Genomic DNA, 20,674 nt, shown 5'->3' with positions numbered 1-20,674 from the left:
GTAATATGAATATGGTTCTAATTGCAATTGCCTCCGTTCCATCCTAATTTGCACTTAATCAGTCCATTAAAATCAGCCAGCGTGCATCGACTGCGATACAGCAGAAGAGGATTAACATTGATTTTTAGCAATCATATTACGGTGCGGCAAAAACGCTATTAGTGCTCTTCGGCCATCTTTACTTGACATTAAGATTTAATTAGGGCACGTGTTTGCATTACGAGTGTCCTTATATTCAATAGGTATGGGGACTGGTAAAAATAGTCGATATATGAATTTCACAGTCTGATTATTACGATTGCATTACAACTATATTTTATTTACCGTATTTTTCGGCCTATAAGGTTATATGGTTATAAGGTGCACATAAAGTGAGACGAACCTGCACAGCAAATAAGCCAGACTTCATACGACATCCATACATGAGGCGCACTTGATTAAAAGGCTAACCGTTGATTTTTGGAGAAGATTAAAAGGACTTTATATGCGCCTTATAGTCCGAAAAATACGGTGCGTGACATTACTTCAATCTCTTCCATCATACGAATTTGTGCACTAATTGGCCACCAATAGGTGGAAGCATTTGGCATTTTAATTTGCCGACAAACTGGACTCTAAAGTTCACACCGCGTGTCAGTTATAGGTTATGTCCATTAGTTAATTACAATCACAGAAATAACCGGAATGGTGAATTAAGACCGTTTTACTTCTGCACGGCCGCACCTGAATGCGTAGGTAGAATATCGAATATATGATCGTTAAATGCCGTGTACAACGTTTCTTACCCTCTCTGAAAAAGATCCACATTGTGAAACTTGTGCAACTCGATGGAAAACTCCAGTGTTCCCTGTACTTCAGACATGATATGATCCCAGTCATCACCTGTCAAAAGAAAACGAAAAAATAAAAAAATAACCTAAAACTAAATTGTCTGCTATAAATGAATCAGTCAAAATAAGAACACAAAATGAACTTGATACAAATAAATAGAATTTCCATTTAAGCTACGCTGAACTTAAAAAAAATATTTTGTTTCGTGAGAAAAAAAAACATATTGACTTATCATAGCCAAAAAATGTCAATTTCTGAAAAAAAGCATGACAAATGTCAATCCCAGGTGGAATCGGTCTGACGAGGCAAGAAAACAACAACGACAGCTGTTTTCATTTTGCTGACTCCGCACCCGGTTTGACGACGACGGGCACTTTCAGGCTCCAAAAGAGCACGAACGTTGCCATCAAAGACAAAGATAACAGTTTGCCGTCATTTGCTTCTAAAAGGCCCTTCATTCCTTCACTCCTCGCTCATTTCAATTCCCTCGTCTCTCTCGAAACGCGTCGATTGAACATCGCGTACCGCCTGAAAAACGGTCTTCCCCCAAAACAATCTGTCACGCGCTTATTACATAACACCGGCAGACGAACGTCACCGACTTTATTATTAGGCTCGTGTTGAAAATTCATCAATACGTTGATTATGTCAGCAAAGGGCCCACGTTGCCATTTGTTTCACCTGAGATGGCCGCTGATGCCTTTGATGACGCAAGATGACACGAGAAAATATCTCCTTGGGTTATTTGTGGTCTGGAGATCTATCTTAAGCAAAAAAAAAAAAAAAAAGAAGAATTTATTTTTTTATCCTGGCATGACAGATATTTTGGTGTGAGGGAGCAGTGCAGCAGTTTTTATAAGCACTTGCGCAGGCGTACTTAATTTAATTATAGAATAAATAAACAAGAGGACACTGCGGTGATGCCCTCAATTTAAAGCTCTTAATTTATTATATTTTTTTTAACAACAAGTTTATATTTTCATATATTTTCTGCACTCGACAATAACATTCAAGTGCATTTTTAAACAAAGCCCTGCACTTCCCAGAAACTAAAAGAGGAGACAATGTGTCCTTGGCAGAAAAACACCAAGCCAGAAATCATGTGATGTGATGTCATAATCTTTCCTGAAAACCCCCCCGCACTCCACCCCCCCCCCCCCCTCCCCCCCGACGGTGGCGTATTAAGCACTTCGCCGTGATGACATTCCAATCGCGACGCCCGCACACGCACGTGTGGTCATCGGCACCGGCCGAGCAAATCCATCCTTTAGCGCGTGAAGGAATGTCAACGATTTCAAACTATTTCCCACTCGCGGCTTGTCATCTCCTTTGCAAACTTGCGGACGTGCCGCTCCATCTGTCATGTGCTAAGATAGGCATGACAGTGACTGGTTTGTTCTCGGCCTTTCGCGACGCGGCGACGTGATCTTGGGCTGTTGCAATCCAAGCGGCAGGAGTCACATGAGAGGCCTCAGCAAGCTGTCTCCTTTCAATATAATTTCATGCATTAAGACATACACAACGGTAATACCACTCCAAAAATTTGGACGAGGCATGGGTCAAAAAAATAATACCATTCAGTCATGTGCTGGTCAGCCTGCAAAGAGCAAAAATTGAACGGCCACACACAAAATTGCTTATAGATGCCACAAGATGGCGCCAAAGCACTTTTTAGATTTAGACAATGCTATGGCCTGAGTAGCTATAAATCCTCTGCTCAGTTTTTTCTGGGTGGGGGTCCAAATTGCCACAAGATGGCGTTTATTTTTATTTTATTTTTTAAGTTCGACATCGCTTATATCGCAAATAACCGAGGATGTTTTTAAAACGTCAATCAATAGGTGAATTTAAATATTCTAGTACTTTCAAGCCTCGAGTTGTTTGATAGTCCGTAAACATATGTGAAAATTTCAAAAGTACTTTCATTGAACTTTGGTTGAAAACATGAATGAACGTCAAAGGTACGGGATTTTTGGAGCCATTGTGCCGAGGATGTGACGTTTCTTTGCAATGTTCCAGTTTTTGATAAAACTTCAGCGGAAAAGAAAACATACGTTGCCGTTGCTTTATATATCCTTTCAAATTTAACAGGACATTAAAAACAAATTGCAGTTCCGATGTTTGTCTGCGATAGCACCGCTAACTGAGCTTTGCTGGAGCTCTTCTAGTTTCCTGACTCGACTCCAGCTTTACTCAACAGCGACGTTTGACGTAAAGCTGCGGAAAGTTGGACACATTCATCGGACAAGCTCTGTCGGCTTTCGCCGGAAATCGCTCCTTGTGATGATCGGTATTAATCATGTGGAATCATAAGCGGACCTTTTCGTCTTCCACGCCGGCTGCCTGGCAGGCTTGTCTGCTCCCGTAGTGTCCAAACCCGTTCGGACCGACCCACACGCATGCACACAATCGCCGCCGATGCAGACGCAGAAGAGTCGGACATGGTTACCTTAGCGGTGATCCAGGAAGTGAGATGATCCGGTGAGTTAATGCAGATGGATGCGCTCCTGCGCAATGTTTATATCTCCGCTTGCACCGCTAACGCCGCCGCCGCCGCTGCTGCTGCTGTTGCCATGGTTATTCATCCAGACCCTGCGTGTACTGCAGTCCCCCCACTTTCCCTCTCTCGCTCTTCATCAATCCGTGTCCCTCCCATCCACATGGAGAGGCGGAGGTGGAGGAAGGAGGAGTAGGCGGCCAAATTCGGGCGTCTGCCGCTTAATCCGACTTTGTCCTCGCCCTCCGGCATCCAGTCCACTCGCAGAGGCGAGCGTACGGCTACGGTATTAATAGTAAAGCGTGCAGACACGCCGGCGTGTGTGTGTGCGTGTGTGTGTGTGTCCTGCTGCTGCACTCTCGCATGGCGCGTCCAGCCAGTCAGCCAGCTGGCTGACATCAGAGCCAGCCCACTAAAAGCTGAAGTGAGCTTTCAAATGAGGAAGGAAGCGAAAGGGGATAAATCACGCTCGCCGTGCGTTGACGCAACCTCAGAAAGAGAAACAAAGTCGATGAGTTGCAGGAGAGAGTGCAAACCCGCCACTCAAACTGTTGGGTCAAAATTTCATGAGCCCAACAATGGGCTAATGTAACCCAATTTAATCGAGTGCACACTGTGGGTGAACACCAAATTTCAAGGCGACAAACATCGCTAAAATTCTAAGATGGGCAATTCTACTAAAAGTTTTGCTGTTGTGAAAATAAAAAGAAACAACTTAAAAATAACAACTCTGCAAACAACCCGCTTGCATTGCTGTGCTAACTAACATCGTTGTTGTAAATTAGAGATTTGAAAAGTTGCACCAACTTCAATTGAAGCTTTTAGCCCAGTAAAATACAAGTCCTGTTTTTTTCATTAATTAATTAATTAAATAATATTGGGCAGTATCATTATGATCCACAAGGCTGCTAATCTTGGGCTTCCCACGACCCTGACCAGGATAAGTGGTATCAAAAATAGGCAGGTGGACGGCGAGACGAAATGATTGCGCTGTGGCTTTAAGGTCCGTGACGCAGCAGCAAGTTATTAGCGCCCGTCGTTATCGCTCCCCCCCCCCCACCCCCATCTTCACCTTGCTTTTAAAAAGCCAAAGTCAATCGCAGCTTTTCCCACATGGCACGCTGCCATCGGCTTGGAGCACTCTTGATTAAGGATGGAGCGCTATTGATTTTTTTTTTTTTTCCCAAATGTCCGCCGTACTATTAGGATGAAAAAGCGTGGCGGGATTTTCGAGGCCACAAGGACGTCGACTTCCAAGTCATCCAAGGCTAATAAAACAGGATAACATCAGTCATTATTTTGAATCATTTTTTTTGAGACTCAAATTAGAATAGAGTTTTTCTATATGGCAAGGTGGACGAGTGGTCAGCACATCGGCCTCGCAGTTCTAAGATTGTGAGTTTGAATCCATCCAGTAACTCATAATCAGTCATCGAAAATACACCTGTGCATGGTTATGGTTAACTTCTTTTTGCACTTGTATCACACTTTTTAGTCACCCTTGTTCCGTCTCAGATTCTGTCAAATTCCTTCTTTTTAATTTTTGTTGCTCATCAATAATGGATATTCCGCAATGGTTTGAGCAATATGTGACCTCGCCGGTCTCTGGTTGGTTGATTATTTTTAAATTTGCTGGTTTCTTTTGAATCTAATTAAAAGCACAAGATGCATGAGAAGAATGAATTTCTTTATTATTTTTTTTTTTTACAAGCTGCACATCACACAAATACATTGTGACATTCCATCAGGGCATACTGACCTGAATGCTGAACAACCCAAAGATGGTCACCATGCAACCTGGATTTTCCTTGTGCTCCAACTATTGTGACTTTGACATTTACAAGGAAGAGCCAGCTGGAGTCCAGCTCAAGGGCGGAGCCAGTTATGTCCGCAGGTCATGAGTGTGCTAGTCACGGGGGCGGTTGGAAAGAGTACTTGTTGTTGGTTTTTTTTTTTTATTTTGTTTTTTCTAAGAGCTGGCTCTGTCTCTGCTTGCACCAACTCTCAATTATGTTAACTGGACAAATGGTCACATCGAGGTCAGCCGCTGTACTATCTCCTCCTCCCCTTGCTTTCAAACACGCGATCCCGGCTCTATATTATCCTCTGTTAAAGTAGTTTTTGCATTTTTAAAATCTTCATTAAAAGGCCTTTGTGTTTTAGAATTATTTATATTATATATAATTATATAATTATATTTATATAATTTTGTTGCATTTGAAATATTACTGTTTTAATTTGCATGGGTGTAGAAGCACAAGACAATGGAATCCCGCTTCGTAAAATCCACTATCCAAACCATCTTTTCCTGTGAAGCAGGTGTTGCGAACCCAAAAAATTCACGCTTTTCAACCATAAATGACAATCCGAGAGCTTTTTTGGGGTTTTTTTTCACAGACGGTTAACTAAAAATGCCAACCGGTAGGCACAAAAACCACACTTTAGCTTTCAGCATGAATGTTGTGTCCTCACACACATGTTGCATGCACGGTTAATAACAAGGCGAGCTCATGTCAACGCAACGGGGCGACATGCATTCCTCTGGCAAACTCATGCCGACACGTGATTATAAAATGCACGTATCATCACCGGCGCTCTGCTTCTTCACTATTACGAGGATAATTATTAAGAGAATTACACACAGGCCGCACATATCATTAGGGGGCACCCAAGAGAGGCAGAAAAAAAAAAAAGAACGAGTTTACACACATGGGCCCCGGGGGCGCTTGCATCTTTTTAAGTATTGTAATAAAACGTTGACACCACCTCCCCAAGACGTCCTGGCCAATGGGAGGCCATTAAGCCAACTTTTTATTTGGCCTCCCAAAAAACGCTTGAACATCCCCCTAAGTGGCCGCCCGCACTCACTCGTCAACATGCGCAGGTAGGACCCGACTGGCGGATTCTAATTCGACTTCAGCTCCAGCATCCGTACGGTGTCGCCGAGCCTCCATCGCAGCGAAACATGGCCTTCTCCTGTTCTGCTTTGATGAGGTAAATAACTCACGTCAGATCAAGGTCAAGGATCCTCATCACTCAGCTTGGTCGTGACCTTGAGGCACTACGGGGCGTTATTTCTGAACTTTCTTTACATTTTTTCAATTAACAAGTGTGAAACTAAAATAACGGTCACCTCATAAAACATAACGTTGGTTACGCGACATAATTAGTTGGATGAAAAGATACGAGACCTTGCGCCTGATGGAGGAACTTTTAAATAAGATATTCTGTTGTTTTCTCTGGGAAGTTCTCAGACGGGACAGTTTGAGTCCACAGAAAGATGCTCTTCTAAACCCTTCTTGGGATCCAAATTAGTGGCTGTGGACCTTGAATTGATGAACTCTTCTTTTTAGATTCTGCATTCATTGCACTGAGTGAAAGTGATGAAGGGAAATACGGTGCCTTCCGTACAAATGCTAATCAGCCAAAAAAATATATTGTAATATAAATATATATAATATAATATAATATAATATATATATATATAATATAATATAATATATATATATATATATATATATATATATATATATATACATATACATGTTTACGTATACACGTATATACGTACATGTATACACGTGTATGTAGATACATATATAAATCAAATGGAATAAGGTTTGCTCAAGTTTCAAAACGATTTTAATCACGACTGCACATCATTATCATATCGTTATATTTTCTTGTTTGATTTACTGGGGGGAAAAAAAAAATTGTTGATGCATTCTAAAGGGTTAACGGCAGATTTTTTTTCATCGTATATCCAAGTTCTCACCGACATTGCAGAATCAATAGCGTGAAGATGAATATGTCACATTCCTTTTTTTTTGCCAGCGTCATATCACACGCAAGACAATTAGGTGTCAGGCACGATGTGATAATGTGAGACAAATGCTCATTCCAACGCAAAATGCTTCAAAGAAACTCTCATTATCGCCGATGACATTTATTTATGCAAGAATTATTTTAAAAAGTGCCGATATGGAAAAGTGACAGATGTGCCGGCACCTTCGAGATGGACTGAGGTAAAAAGATGCCAGTGAGACCCTGAGACGTCTGGCTCTGCAAAGACCTTACTGCTGACAAGGCCATCAGTCACCTCTCTTGGCATTTCACTCACACGCCCGGTCATATGGATCTGCGAGAGAGTCAACATCGAGAGAGGTTAGGCCCTTGACGACACTTTCGGTGCATCAGTCCCTCGAGTGGATGGGCAGCAACATTTCATAAAAAAGGAGAGCTGTATCTCTTTCTCTGGATGGATTCGGGAGTGGAAAGATGACTCAAGAATAGAGGACAACGTTAACAAGACTGACTTTTTATTATAGTGACACCAATTGCCGAAGATGACTTACTCTACGGTAATTTTTTTTTTCTTAAGTATCGGTGGTTGGTATCGGGAGGTATGCCTGACTCCTTAAAACAATTCTGTATCGATACTCGCCCATCGCCACTTTTGTGATTGCAGTTTGCATTCATGAAGAGTTACATCACAGTTTGTTTCCAATATCCAGCAACCTTTGTGCAGCTGAATCATGTGGCCAAAACATTTTATATGCACTTACTTCAGTTGTGATTTTTTTTTTTTGTATTTATTTTTTTCTGTGCAGAAAGCAGCCATGTGCTGTGACGCCATGGACATACTCGCCTGTCTGCTTGGCCCTCGTGGCGCTCCTGCTTGCTCCCGCGCTTGGACGTAAGTCACCGCGTAAAAAAAAAATAATAAATAAAAATAAATAAATAAATAGATACATAAATAGTCATATTTATTTAAATAAATATTTATATTTATTTTAAAAAATTATATTTATTTACCAAAAAATTTAATAGATAAATAAATATGACTATTTATTTAAACAAATATAAATATTTATTTATTTATTTATTTATTCATTCATTCATTTTGGGGGGTGGGGGGCGAAGCAGGTGTACCTAATAAAGTGGCCAGTCAATGTCCCTGATTAATGTTCAGTCCTGTACCGTTGCCAGGTCGTCCTCTTTATCGTAAACCACCAAGCAAAGGGCCCGGAATAGCATCCGCGCTTTAGTGGTCTGTGTCGTGCCGAGGATTAAATCAGATTAAACGTCCCCCTCTGACAGTCCCAACAATGCCATTGTCTGCACTTGTTTAGGGAAGCCGTAAATGTAATATGACTGCAGTAAGCTGCGGATTTTTGTATTTCAAAAAGTGCACACGGGTCGCCATGTGACATCTTCCTCGTGGTCCGTGGCACGCTCGTTACAGGAATAACTGGCTTTTGCCCGCGTAAAGCCACGGCAAACAGCAACTTTAACAACTTGAGTGTGCGGTCAAATAAGTGTTTAGTGGCAATAAAAAAAAAAAAACGGCATGATAAAACCCGTCTCACCACTCGGTCTCTTGTCTCAGCGTTTATGTGGGCTCGGTGAAGGGCTTCCAGATGTGTCGCTAGCTGACTCAGGTTGCAGATTGAGGTGCCACCAAAAGGACCATGGGAAAAAACAGACCAAAAAAATAAACTCAGCATAATTATATTTGGAATACATTGTATAAAGAGTCTCCAATTTGTCAAAGGACTGACGCGTGCCTGGAACTGTGCACTTCCAGCTGGAAGACTTGCAAAGGCAGACTTATTTTACAAAGCTCTGGTAAACCAAATGTTGAGTGACAGCATGTAAAGCAAACGTTCCATAAATGTTGCGCAATCATTTTCACCAAAGGCAGCAGAAAATTGAAGAAAGAAAGTGAAACAAAATCTCACCTTTGTGGTAAACGTTTAACTCAGGGATCCTCAATCCTGTTCCTCGACAGCCGCTTTCCATCTCTCCCTCAATGCAACACACCTGATTCAAATTATAAGATAATCAACAAGCTCTTCCGAAGCTCGATAACAATCCTGATCATTTGAATCAGGTGCGTTGCATCCAGAGAGAGAGAGATGGAAAACAAACAGGACACCGGCAATCGAGGAACAGGATTGAAGATCTGAAAGTCTCTTGTATCTTCTGTCCGGTCAGAACTGGACTTCAACCGACTGGATGGTGACACCGTCTGCCCGCCACTGAGAAGCGGACAGGATGATCTTCCAGGTGATCAACTACTTGCATACGATCCTCAAATATTTTTCTTCATCGGAAGAAAGGAAGTAACCTCAATACTAACTAATACTCGGCATTTCTGCTTAGGTTTCGATTTGATCACCCAATTCCAGCTGGATGTCATCCCCCTGAAAGGCGTGAGGAAGGTGGACGGCTCAACTTCCCTCCAGGTGGCCTACCGCCTCGACCGGGAGGCAAACTTCCAAATTCCAACCATGTGAGTATGATTTTTCAGCGTATGGTTTCAAAGAGCAGCTCGAGACGACGGCTGTGCTCCCCTTGCAGGTGTTGCGTTATTACAGGTTTGCTACAGATGTTGCTGCATGGCGAGGGACACATAATTGATAGTGAAAACGTGTCTGAACACATTTTGCATCTCCCGGACCACAAAGGGATGTTTTAGGAAGCGTTTCGGTGGAGATGTTGGAGAAAACAAGGCAATCGTCTTCCGGGAATTTCTATTTCGTCGTAAAAAAAAATGTCAGAAACAAACATTTGAGCTTAACCTAGTTTTTTTTTTTACAAAGCAGCTTTTTGTACCAAATCAGACAAAATCACACTCATCTTGACGCGATCATTTGGTAATGATTTATCTTGTGCTGTGTGAGCTCCTTTTCAACGCTTTCGAAACAAAAGCGAGATAAATAACGAGTGCTGAAAACATCGCAAGCTTCCTGTGAAAAAAAAATTAATAAATTCACGGTTTCACTTGGCAGTGAGTCCGGATTCGCTTTTATTTATTTATTTATTTTTTTTTTGTGAGGGGCTCTGTGGCTTTGAATCAGCCACGGGCTCCAACTGAGTTCCTACCAAAGAATTAGGATTAAAAAAAAAAAAAAAAAAAAGGATTTAATCAAGCAAGTGAATCTTAAAGTCCTGGCTAGCCGAAAAGAAAAAAGACTTTCAGTCCTTCCCAGTTAATTTCCTATAATTAGAAGTTTGTATCTTGCAGCTACTCATGCTTGGATCTGATTGGCTCGTCAGGAACTAGTGGCTTTCCCTATAATAACATCAAAACAGCAAACTGTTGAATCACTTTGTCGGTTTTTACCTTCACGCTATAAGTGGTGTGTAATGAAAGCCTTCCTATTGGGTGATCATCCCGTCATATTAGCCCTGCGGGCATAGCGTTTTTTTTTTTCGTTACCGTAAATCGTGATTTCATCCAAGTAAATGAAAGAGTTTGTTCAGGTAATGGCCCTTTACATAATCAAAGCTGCCACCCTTCAGCTTAGGCTGCATCGACGCTGATCCTCCTGCAGGCCAGCTTGATCACAAGCTGTTACGTAACGCCCCTGTCGGCTGCACTGTCACACTGAATGCTAATACGTGTTTACGGCCTCTCCGGTCCAGCGGCTGCCACTTGAAAGTCCGTCCTCGCCAAGGTGTTGGACTGAAAATCACCTCCTGGCGTCTGTAGGGCAAACGCAGCACATACTTGAGACGTTCTAACCTCGGGCCAACGCTAGAAAGAGCTCCATTTGTTTTATTGGGGAACAGGAAACTGATTTTATTGCTTCACCTTTGTTGTTTACAAGAAGAAGAAGAAGGGAAGAAAGAAAGCGGGGCCCCTTCTATGAATTCACCACCTACTGCGAATCTGGCTCATTAAAAAAAAAGGCCTAAGTGAAAGATTGAATTACACCCACCCAGGCAGCATATTCCACAGAGGCTGAGTAATTATATAACATCGCGCGGCGTCCATATGAGTTGGTGAATCTAATTTGGGTATTTGGATGCCAGGTGCGATATTTGAAATCATGCATGAAATGATGGACGATTCTGGAAATATTAACTAATTGCAATTTTGTTTTCCTCAATATTTTGATTGCGATCTCATGTGTGATTATTTTTCTCTTAATCTTTCACTGCTAGCATAGGTAAAAATGTATGGACTTTTTGACGTAAATACCCGTCAATGGGATTGAATGAGTTAACAAACAAAAAAAACTAATTTTACAGATTTAAAAATACATACACATATGGATACGTACATACGGAAATTAAATTAATTTGTAAAAATTAACAACCCGGCACAATTTGAATTAGATTCATTGTTGACCCTGCTTTGATCATGTGGTACACTAAAACAAAAAACAAAATAAAAAACTTGTTCTGTGCACTCAGGCACAGTTTTCATAATTACCTTAATTTAATTATCTGATTGTGGGAAGTTACGTCACTTTGTGAACTCAAGCATTGACGAGTGGGAAAATTCTCTCAGCCCAAAGAATTACTTGCACATTAAATACTAGATTGATGATTTGAATTTAAACCCCATTTTTCAATCCTGGACACAGGCTGAACTTTCCCCGTGGTTTCCCCGATGAGTATTCCTTCATGGTGACATTCCGCATGATCAAGAACACAGTGAGCAAGGTGTGGAACGTCTGGCAAATAGTCGACGAGGACGGCCGCAAACAAGCCGGGATGAGGCTCAACGGGGACCAGCAGTCCTTGGAGTACTTCCTGACGAGCCCTGACGGCAACCTGCAGACCGTCACCTTCCCTGGCCTGTCGGTGCTCTTCAACACCAAGTGGCACAAGGTGATGATCGGTGTGGAGCGCGAGCAGGTCACGCTCTTCGTGGACTGCCAGCCCGTGGACCAGAAGTCCATCAAGGGCAAGGGGGCCATCAACACGGAGGGAGACACTCTCATCGGCAGGCTTGATGCCGATCCTGAGGCGTCCGTGGTGGTAAGCAATGTCACTGGATTGTCTTTTTTAACCCGATGTCCATCCAATCCAACAAAGAATTGCACAATACGTCAATCCATACAACCAATAGAGGGCGTTGCATCAGAACTGCATCAGGTTTTCACACCAGGAACCATTTTTTGCAGCTTTCTACATTCAATGGAATTTCTACGTCTCTCTTTGAGGTAGTAGACGACTTCTGGCAATCAGTTAATTAATTATGTTTGCTCCTCAATGATTCAGATCCAAAGATGACATTTTGTCATTACCGTGAAAACATGACTTCCTAAACTGGACCCGCCACACACCGAGCAACACAGCCGGATGCGACTGAACTGGACCATCGAGAAATCAATTAGAGTTGATGACACGAAGCAATTGAGCATCACGTGCCTATACTGATGCACTACAACGGAAAAACTTCAAGCCTGAATCCGTTTTTTTGGGGTGCCATATACAAAACGACAGTATTATTTTGTATTGAACCACAAAAACATGGAGTGATTGTCAAGGAAAAAACGGATAGCAACAAAAAGGCGAAATTTTGGCAATGATCATTCAGCGTCTACACCTGTGCATTTTGGCAACAGAGACTCTCCACGCTGAGCTTCCTCGCCACAATAAAATCGAAAATTCTACTGCATGTGTCGCGACATGACTTGAATGTATCGTTTCAGTTTGAGCTCCAGTGGATGCTGATTCACTGCGACCCGAAGAGAGCCCAGCGAGAGAGCTGCAACGAGCTGCCTGCCACCGAGGTACGTGCGGCTCAGATGTGTTAAGCATCTGCTGCGGTTTGTGGTTTTGGGTGAAGCGAGCGGCCCGATTGCATGCTGGGAGAGAACGAGGCGGAGAAGCTGAGACGGAACCGTACAAGTGTAACCAACACGGAACAAGGGGGGTGAACGGAGCCTGAATACAAAGTTAGCGAACAAGAAACCTGCATCGTTATGAAATCTTAATTGGTTAGACGGGGACGTTTACGTTCAAATCAGCCTGCATGACATTGGTTAATTCCACATAGCTGAGGTTGCCATTTAATTGGACTTCAGCTCGAAATTATGTGTGCCACAACATTTCTTGGAAGAGAGACCACACTACTGCCATTAGCGACTCATTAAAACTGTCATTTTCTTGTTATGACTTTTTTTTTTTCCAAGTAAGTGAACATCTAAACAGTACAGAGTGATATTTCAGGATTATGTTGAAAACCTGAATTTTTCCTCAATAAGTGCTTAAAATCCTTTATAATTATGAAAACAAAGTTTTAAACAGCATGTCTATCACTCAAACATGATGACTGAAATCTAGAGGATAACTTTTCATCCAAGAATGCATGTTAGCATTAGCATGCTTGTTACGCCTGCCCGTGAAACAAGATTTGCGCCTCAGGGAAGCATTTAGAACGAAGTCACGAATGGGACTGCATTAACGTTTGCATCCACGCAAAATGTTCATCCATATGCATTTGCCTAATGAGCTGCAGGCTAACATGTCGGGAAACGATTGTTTTACCCACCAGGAGAATGTTCGGACGTTGGGCTTTGTGTTGAAATGAAAGCATGATAACTCACTGCAATGATTCTTAGCCGAGGTGCTTCCACTTATGGTGACGAGGGGGGTGTCTACTTTCACTAACTCCGCTATTTTTTTCTGATTTCTCTGGCTCCTTCAGATGTTTGCCAATGCTGAGGTATTTATCTATCGTTTCTACTTTCTATTTCAAGTTGCTTGACCGCCTCATTGCTTTGTTACCAATCTAATTGAGAATGGTGGTTTGATGGTTGAAGAAAACATTACTACACATGCCCACAATAGCCTCGTAGCAATTTATCTCAGAAGTCATTATTTAGAATTTAGACTAGAACATAGCACGTTAGAAAGCCACTGAATTTATTCCTTACATAACGGTAAGCCATTAATGTTATTGACTGTCCATTTCCTGTCACAGCCTGACAGATCAATCCCAGGGCCTCCAGGAGCCATCGGCCCTGAGGGTCCTCGGGGTCCTGCGGGAGAAGACGGCCGAGATGGACGAGATGTACGAATGCTAAATCTAAAAATCCTACATTTAATTTTTTTTTTTGTAATTTTTTTAAATCGACTTGTCTCCAGGGTCTTCCGGGGTCTCCTGGCAGTCCAGGTGCGGCTGTAAGTATGTAAAAAAATAAAGTGCTCCTTTGAAAATAGGACCATTCTTCCTCCATGGCTTTACTTTAAATCAAGGTAAAGTGATTCACACCCACAGACATAAACCTTGGTCCTTTGATACCTTCCAAACAGTCAGCCTTGGAAGGCTGAGCAGAGCGGTCAAAACCATCAATTCTGCAGCCCATCCAAGCATGGAAGTGAAGCGATGACAGGCCAATAATGGAGACCCTTTGAACATGATCAAATACAAGTATTTCTATTTCTATGAGACAAATGAGAATGGATGGCCAAATCTTTTTGGAAACTGCAGCTCTGGTTCAAGAGAAGCGATGCACTGATTGAACAGGCCTATAAAAAAAAAAACGATCATTTGTCATCATTACTTTTGATGCGCCTCACTGTCTAAATAACACTTTCAAAGAGCAAAACAGCACCGGACCGCAATTCCTGGACTGTAATTCCCTTCATTCTTCCACAAAGACGTGATGAAGTATAATCAATCCACCTGCGTTCATCGCCATCACAACATTACGTTTGCATTTGCGTCAACATCCTAGAGACCACAAACATGGCGATGATATGGCTAAAAAAAACGGCAGGCTCATCAGTCGTACGACTCTGGTCCCGTCCAGCCTTAAACAAGCCGAGAAACTATGATTAATGCTCGCTGTCACTACCTTTGCACTGTCGACCAACTGTGCTGCCAGGAAGATAAAGCTCTCCCATTTGCGTTGTATGTGCTTGGCAGGGCAGCAAAGGCGAGCAGGGAGAAATTGGACTTCCCGGGCAACGAGGCCTACCTGGGCTTCCAGGACCTGCTGTAAGAAACACTCTCTTTTACTGATCTTTTGGATAGTTACTAAACTGCCTTTATCATCTCATTTTTTTTTTACTACAGGGTTCTTCTGGCCCAATGGGTCCCAGAGGGCTCGTGGGTGAGAGAGTAAGGAACCATTTAAAACTCTTCATAATATCCCAGCAATAAAATGGAAGATTACCCTTGACACTTTCCTGCATGACCGTCTTTAGGGTCTTCCTGGTTTTCCCGGACCTGCAGGTCCTGCTGTGAGTGAACAATACTCTTTTGATAATCAATGGAAGGTCTTAGTCTGGGTTCAGCAACTCTGTTCCTCAAGGGCCAACGTTGTTGTTTTAGATGCCACACTTGATTCAAATAATTAGGACATGCAGGAGGGAGATCACTAAAACATGCAGGATTGGGGCCCTGGAGGAGCCAGAGTTGGTGACCCCTGGTGTAAGTCATCAGTCAGGACATACTCAAATATCTTCTATACTGTTCTGTCTTTACAGGGCTCAGCAAGTGAAGGACCTGCCGTATGTGTTCACAACTAACGAGCTTCCCAATATGGTCTTGTGCGGTGAAGGTCCTGCTGTAACTCTCTGTGCATCTGTTTCTGACAGGGACCACCAGGGAAACCAGGAATCCCGGGAGATGAAGGAAATATTGGGCCTGAGGTCAGAGTCAGGGAATGAATCAACCATTTTAGATCATTTTATTCTAAGTAGTCTTCGCAAATTATACTAGTTCTGTGAAACAACACCAGTAATACTTGAGATTCTTTACTGTCAAAGGTCAAAGGTTTGGATAGTTTTTTGATCAATTTCAATCCAAAGTGTGTTCCCTACTCTCGTATTTTTAATAACACTATTGGTCATTTACTTTCAGAATGACGAGTTTTGATGACGTGTCTTGTAGGGTGCACCAGGACCTAAAGGGGATAATGGAAACCCAGGACCTCCAGGTCTTCCAGGACCTCCTGGTCCAGTGGTAAGAATAGCCTGATTCAAGTCATTTGTGCTTGGTGGTTTCCTTCACTTCTGCCATGTGGCCATTGGTCTTTATCAGTTTTATTCACACTTCGATGCTTTTCTTCTCTGCCTCTAAATTCTTCACTTGCTGGTACTTCCCACTCGGAATCTCTGTTTTGGGTGTTTAATCTGTGTAAACATCTAAAGCCCCTTTGGATGTTTTAGACGTGACTTTACTGTCTTTTAGGGGCCACCTGGTGCCAGTGGTGAGGGAAGTGGGGAATCTGTGAGTCTCTTTCACCCTGTCATCACGTTTCTTGGGTGCATGACTGCAAAATTGTCAGAGAATGTCTCGTCATTGACACGACGAGCCTCTGCGTTTTAGTTCTGTTTTGTGTTTTTATTCTGTACGTCTGGAATATATTTGTAGTGCCCTGCAGCCTGCCCCGCTGGACCCCATGGACTGGCTGGGCTACCAGGCATGAAGGTGAGAAATGCTATTCGGGGTTCATGTCAAATACTATCTATAACCTTTGACATTTTGAATTCAAACATCTGTTGCCTTCAGGGACATAAAGGTATGCCTGGTGAAAATGGCAAAGATGGTATACCAGGAGAAAAGGTATACGGTTTGACTGATACCGCAAAGAACATTGAGAGCAAACAGTAAACTGTGCATGTGACTGTCTTCATTCATTCCACAGGGAGACACTGGACCTGAAGGTCCTCAAGGTACGCCAGGTCGTATGGGAGATGACGTAAGACTATCTATCTACATCTATTGTCACAATATTCATTAATAATGTGTAAATGTCTTCAAAATAATGTGATAACTGTTTCTCAGGGTCAAAGAGGACCCATTGGACTACCTGGTACAACTGGGGAAAAGGGAGACAGAGTAAGTTAAATTCAGGTCTGCTCATATTAAAATCAGGATTTTGTCTTCATAAATATTTGTGCTACAGGGTCCTCCGGGTTTCAATGGCATGCCCGGACCTACCGGTCCACCTGGAGCTCCTGTAAGCAATCTCGTTCTGCATTTACTCCAATAAGGATCCCCGGAAAGTATTCATGAGTGTGTTTCTGCCGTCAGGGTGTGGAGGGATTGCGAGGACGTCAAGGTTTGGAGGGCCCCAAGGGTGATGAAGTGAGTGCTTCATTTCAACATGCTGGACAATATGATTTAAAATGCCACTTCCCATTTGTAATTTATGATTGGACTCTGTTGATTAGGGAGCAATAGGACCTCAAGGAGAGCAGGGTACTCAAGGAGAAAAAGGAGATGTTGTAAGTTGGATTGATTGCTTTTCAAATATGCATGAATTGTCTGCATTTTTAACAAAGCTCTCACGAGTGAGGGTTTTTTTTTTTTGTTGTTTTTTTTTGACTGCACTGCGGTGTGGTATGACAGGGAGCACCAGGCAAAGATGGCCTTAACGGAATTCCTGGAGTTGATGGTGTCAAGGTGACTTCTCAGCTAAAAATAAATAAGTACATTTTGAAATGTATTAATGTGGTTTTTGTGTGTGTCTAAACTGTCAAAATGCACCGCAGGGAGAGCCTGGTCCAGCTGGAACAATTGGTGTGAGGGGGGTTGTGGGTATTCCCGTAAGTCCTCTAATATTGTCGCTTTGATAACCATTCCTGATTCAACGACTGATTCTGCTTTTTTTCAATCTCACTTGTGTTGATTGCTACATTTCAGGCCTCTCTTGACACCATAACACATAGATTTAAACAAGTATTACAAGTACTCAGACGCACGCTTCACAGAGCTCAGCATCTTCAACGGTCGTTGTAATTTTTGCCAATCATATTTTAAGGGTATTCTCTTTCCTTTTTCTTTCTCTTCAGGGACTTCCTGGCAAGCAGGGAGTAGTTGGACCAACAGGTGAAAAGGTATATTTTCTAATGTTGAATGATGAAATCCTGTGTTTGAAATAATAATTTAGAGCTGTACACATTATCTTTAGGGTGACACCGGTGCTGATGGAACCATTGGGCCAATTGGATTTCCAGGCAAAACTGTGAGCTTCAGGAATTTGAACACTCATTTAATACTTTTACTCACACTTTTACTCACAATGCTATACACTTACTTATATATTTGTGTACAGGGTGAGACCGGAAAACCTGGAGAAGATGGAAAACCAGGAGATAAAGGATCAACTGTGTGTTGATATTTAATCATTAATTAATTTGTGTGTTAATGATACAGATAGTTTTTTTTTTTTTAATTGAATATGTGAAACATTTTCAGGGTGAATCGGGGAAACAAGGGCCAGTGGGGCCTGCAGGTCCTCCAGGCATCGAGGTAACACCAGTTTTTCCTATCTCTGGGCCAGGGCCATAGTGAGATTCAAATAACAAATTAACAGACTGGTTTAAAATGGTGTGGAATTTGTCGACACAGGGTCAAAAGGGAGAAAAAGGCAACGCTGGGGAGAACGGAATGAAAGGTCACACTGGACACAAGGGGGATCAGGTGGGACAACATTCTTTGTTATAAAGTGTCATGAAGCAAACCCAAGTCAAAGTATATTCATTAAAATTCTGGTTATAGGGGGTGATGGGACCAGAAGGACCCAAAGGGAGTTTGGTATGCCAACTGCTCTCCGAACATATTGTTATTTTCTTATTTCCTTGACATATCCTTCCTATGGTCTTTTGTGATTAGGGAGATACAGGAGTTCCCGGAGATCCAGGAGTCAAGGGAGACCAGGTTTGTTTCGTACCATAATCACTATACTTGACTTATTAGTCTGGATGATACATTCAACCTACCTTTTGTCTTTTCTCATATCTATCAGGGCCCACCTGGCATTCCTGGAATTAGAGGAGAGGTATAAATGTTATATTAATGCTTAAAACAAAACAAAACAGAAGCACCAAACAAAAATGAAATAAATATTCTTACATACCTGAATCTGGGTTGGAAATAGCGTTATTGGTTGCATCAGAGTGGACTGGCATTGAGTTACACTGTCCTACTCAGCACGGAGCAAAGGGCGTCAGAGGAGCAACCGGAGCAGAAGGTAGACCAGGTCAGCCAGGCCACGAGGGTTTGGCTGGGCCAATGGGAGCCCGAGGACTCGAAGGAGAGCCAGGATTACCCGGAGCACCAGGTCCCAGAGGTCTGCCTGTAAGTGTTGCACATGCTGACGCTGCCAGACGTTTCTCTCACATACAAAATGTACTAATAAACCTTTATGAACTCACAGGGCCCAAGAGTTAGTGACGACAAGCTCCGGGATATCTGTTCAGCTGTTGTTGAAGGTAGCTTTTGCACTTTGACTTAAATACTGCGACAAATTTACCTGTTCCTTCTTTTGCCAATGTAGAACAATTAGCAGAATTCATGAAGGATTTTCTGAAGAGGCCTGCTGCCCTGGGAGTCCCTGGTGTCCCGGGACTAGCGGGACCACCTGGCCCTGCAGGAGCTGACGGCGCACCAGGACCACCAGGAGCTCAAGGCCCGATGGGTGTAAAAGGACATCCAGGCTTCTTTGGGATCCCGGGTATACCAGGCAAGAAAGGTCAGTATGATGTAAATCAGGGGTCCTCAAACCTGTTTCTCGAGGGCCGGTGTCCTGCCAGTTTTGCATCTGCATTTGAATCAGGTGTTTTACAGCAGAGAGAGATGGAAACAGGCAAGACATCAGCCCTTGAGGAACAGGATTGAAGACCCTTGATGTAAATTAACACTGACAAAACGGGCTGTTCAGAATGAAGACTTGAGTAGGATCCCAGCTCCTTATCAATCGCCTCCTTTCCGTAGGTGATGCTGGAGCTAAGGGAGATAAAGGAGATAAGGGTGAAGATGTTGTAGGAATCAAAGGAAGTGCAGGACTACCAGGGGCACCAGGTAAAACAATAGTTGACACGTTAAAATCCTTCATTGGATTACTAGCGTTTGGTTTCGCTATTTGTATCCCTTACTTCATGGTTCATAAGTTATACCAAAAAACGATAAACAATTTGTTTCAACACTACCTTAGGCGTCCAAGGTGCTCCTGGCATTGGCAAAGATGGCAAAGATGGAGAACGCGGTGAACAAGGAAGCCCCGGCGTCCCAGGTGCAGCCGGTCCAAAGGGACCCCCTGGCCCACCAGGTCTATGTGACCCATCAACCTGCATCAACCGAAATCCAACACCTCTCTTCATGTACAGCGGGAAGAAGTCAGCTTCTTACAAAAAAAAGTGATACGTCAGCGCTCATTTGGCACACTCAGATCATCAACCTTCAAGTGACGGCATTTCTAGGCTGGTCCACAAGTCCAGTTTGGATCTTCTTCAGGAGTTTAAATCGGAACTGCGGATGATGGCAACACAAAAGGAAACAAGACAAGGCACAGCTGTAGAAATTGTATAGACATTTGGACTTGTGTGCAACTTTAACGGGAGTGTATCTGAAGGTGTGTACTAAATGAGCGAGCTTCTGACTTCAGCAAAACAAATTTGAACAACTGCAAAATAAGCCGAACAGGGTTTCGACCCACAGACTTTTAATGCAAATACGAGCCAATTAGAATTTTATAGAATTATCTTTTGATGCTTATCCCACCAAGGAAAAACGTCCAGACTAAAACTCTTCAGATTTCACTTGAAGTGCAGACCACAGGCTGTGCTTGTTGATGTACGACGATGACA

At 42.7% G+C, this 20,674-nt stretch overlaps 2 protein-coding genes across 5 annotated transcripts in view; one reads left to right on the top strand and one right to left on the bottom strand.

Moving 5' to 3' along the window:
* Window positions 1-3,711, bottom strand: part of fam135b (family with sequence similarity 135 member B) — a 20,076-nt gene extending 16,365 nt beyond the window's left edge. For both annotated transcript variants that reach the window (XM_088319045.1, XM_088319046.1), the window contains exons 1-2: window positions 3,281-3,711; window positions 786-882 (exon numbers count right to left, since the gene is read on the bottom strand). In XM_088319045.1, the coding sequence (XP_088175171.1) occupies window positions 786-862 (77 nt within the window). In that variant the 5' untranslated portion in view covers window positions 863-882; window positions 3,281-3,711. The remainder of the gene's footprint in view (window positions 1-785; window positions 883-3,280) is intronic.
* Window positions 3,086-20,674, top strand: col9a1c (collagen, type IX, alpha 1c). 3 transcript variants are annotated; one of them, XM_088319049.1, is made up of 38 exons: window positions 3,086-3,312; window positions 7,939-8,024; window positions 9,326-9,397; window positions 9,494-9,623; window positions 11,707-12,103; window positions 12,781-12,861; window positions 13,779-13,796; window positions 14,055-14,144; window positions 14,219-14,254; window positions 15,003-15,074; window positions 15,153-15,197; window positions 15,284-15,319; window positions 15,566-15,589; window positions 15,677-15,730; window positions 15,972-16,043; window positions 16,272-16,310; window positions 16,455-16,511; window positions 16,593-16,646; window positions 16,729-16,782; window positions 16,869-16,922; window positions 16,990-17,043; window positions 17,118-17,171; window positions 17,258-17,311; window positions 17,436-17,489; window positions 17,579-17,632; window positions 17,879-17,923; window positions 17,998-18,051; window positions 18,142-18,195; window positions 18,285-18,338; window positions 18,438-18,509; window positions 18,588-18,623; window positions 18,702-18,746; window positions 18,835-18,867; window positions 19,020-19,166; window positions 19,246-19,300; window positions 19,366-19,560; window positions 19,803-19,889; window positions 20,023-20,674. In XM_088319049.1, exons 1-38 carry the CDS (start codon window positions 3,305-3,307, stop codon window positions 20,226-20,228), a joined length of 2,832 nt encoding a protein of 943 aa, XP_088175175.1. In that variant the 5' UTR covers window positions 3,086-3,304; the 3' UTR covers window positions 20,229-20,674. The 3 variants fall into 3 exon arrangements, with proteins under 3 accessions (XP_088175175.1, XP_088175174.1, XP_088175176.1); XM_088319048.1 differs by lacking the exon at window positions 3,086-3,312 and adding an exon at window positions 4,673-4,723; XM_088319050.1 differs by lacking the exons at window positions 3,086-3,312; window positions 7,939-8,024; window positions 9,326-9,397; window positions 9,494-9,623 and adding an exon at window positions 11,025-11,149.

The sequence above is a fragment of the Idiotropiscis lumnitzeri genome, chromosome 16 (assembly GCF_059441095.1).
Source record: "Idiotropiscis lumnitzeri isolate Australia: NSW breed Sydney's pygmy pipehorse chromosome 16, RoL_Ilum_1.0, whole genome shotgun sequence".
Lineage (NCBI taxonomy): Eukaryota > Metazoa > Chordata > Actinopteri > Syngnathiformes > Syngnathidae > Idiotropiscis > Idiotropiscis lumnitzeri.
The sequence above is the reverse complement of the archived record's forward strand: the minus strand, read 5'-3'. Positions and strand labels throughout refer to the sequence as shown.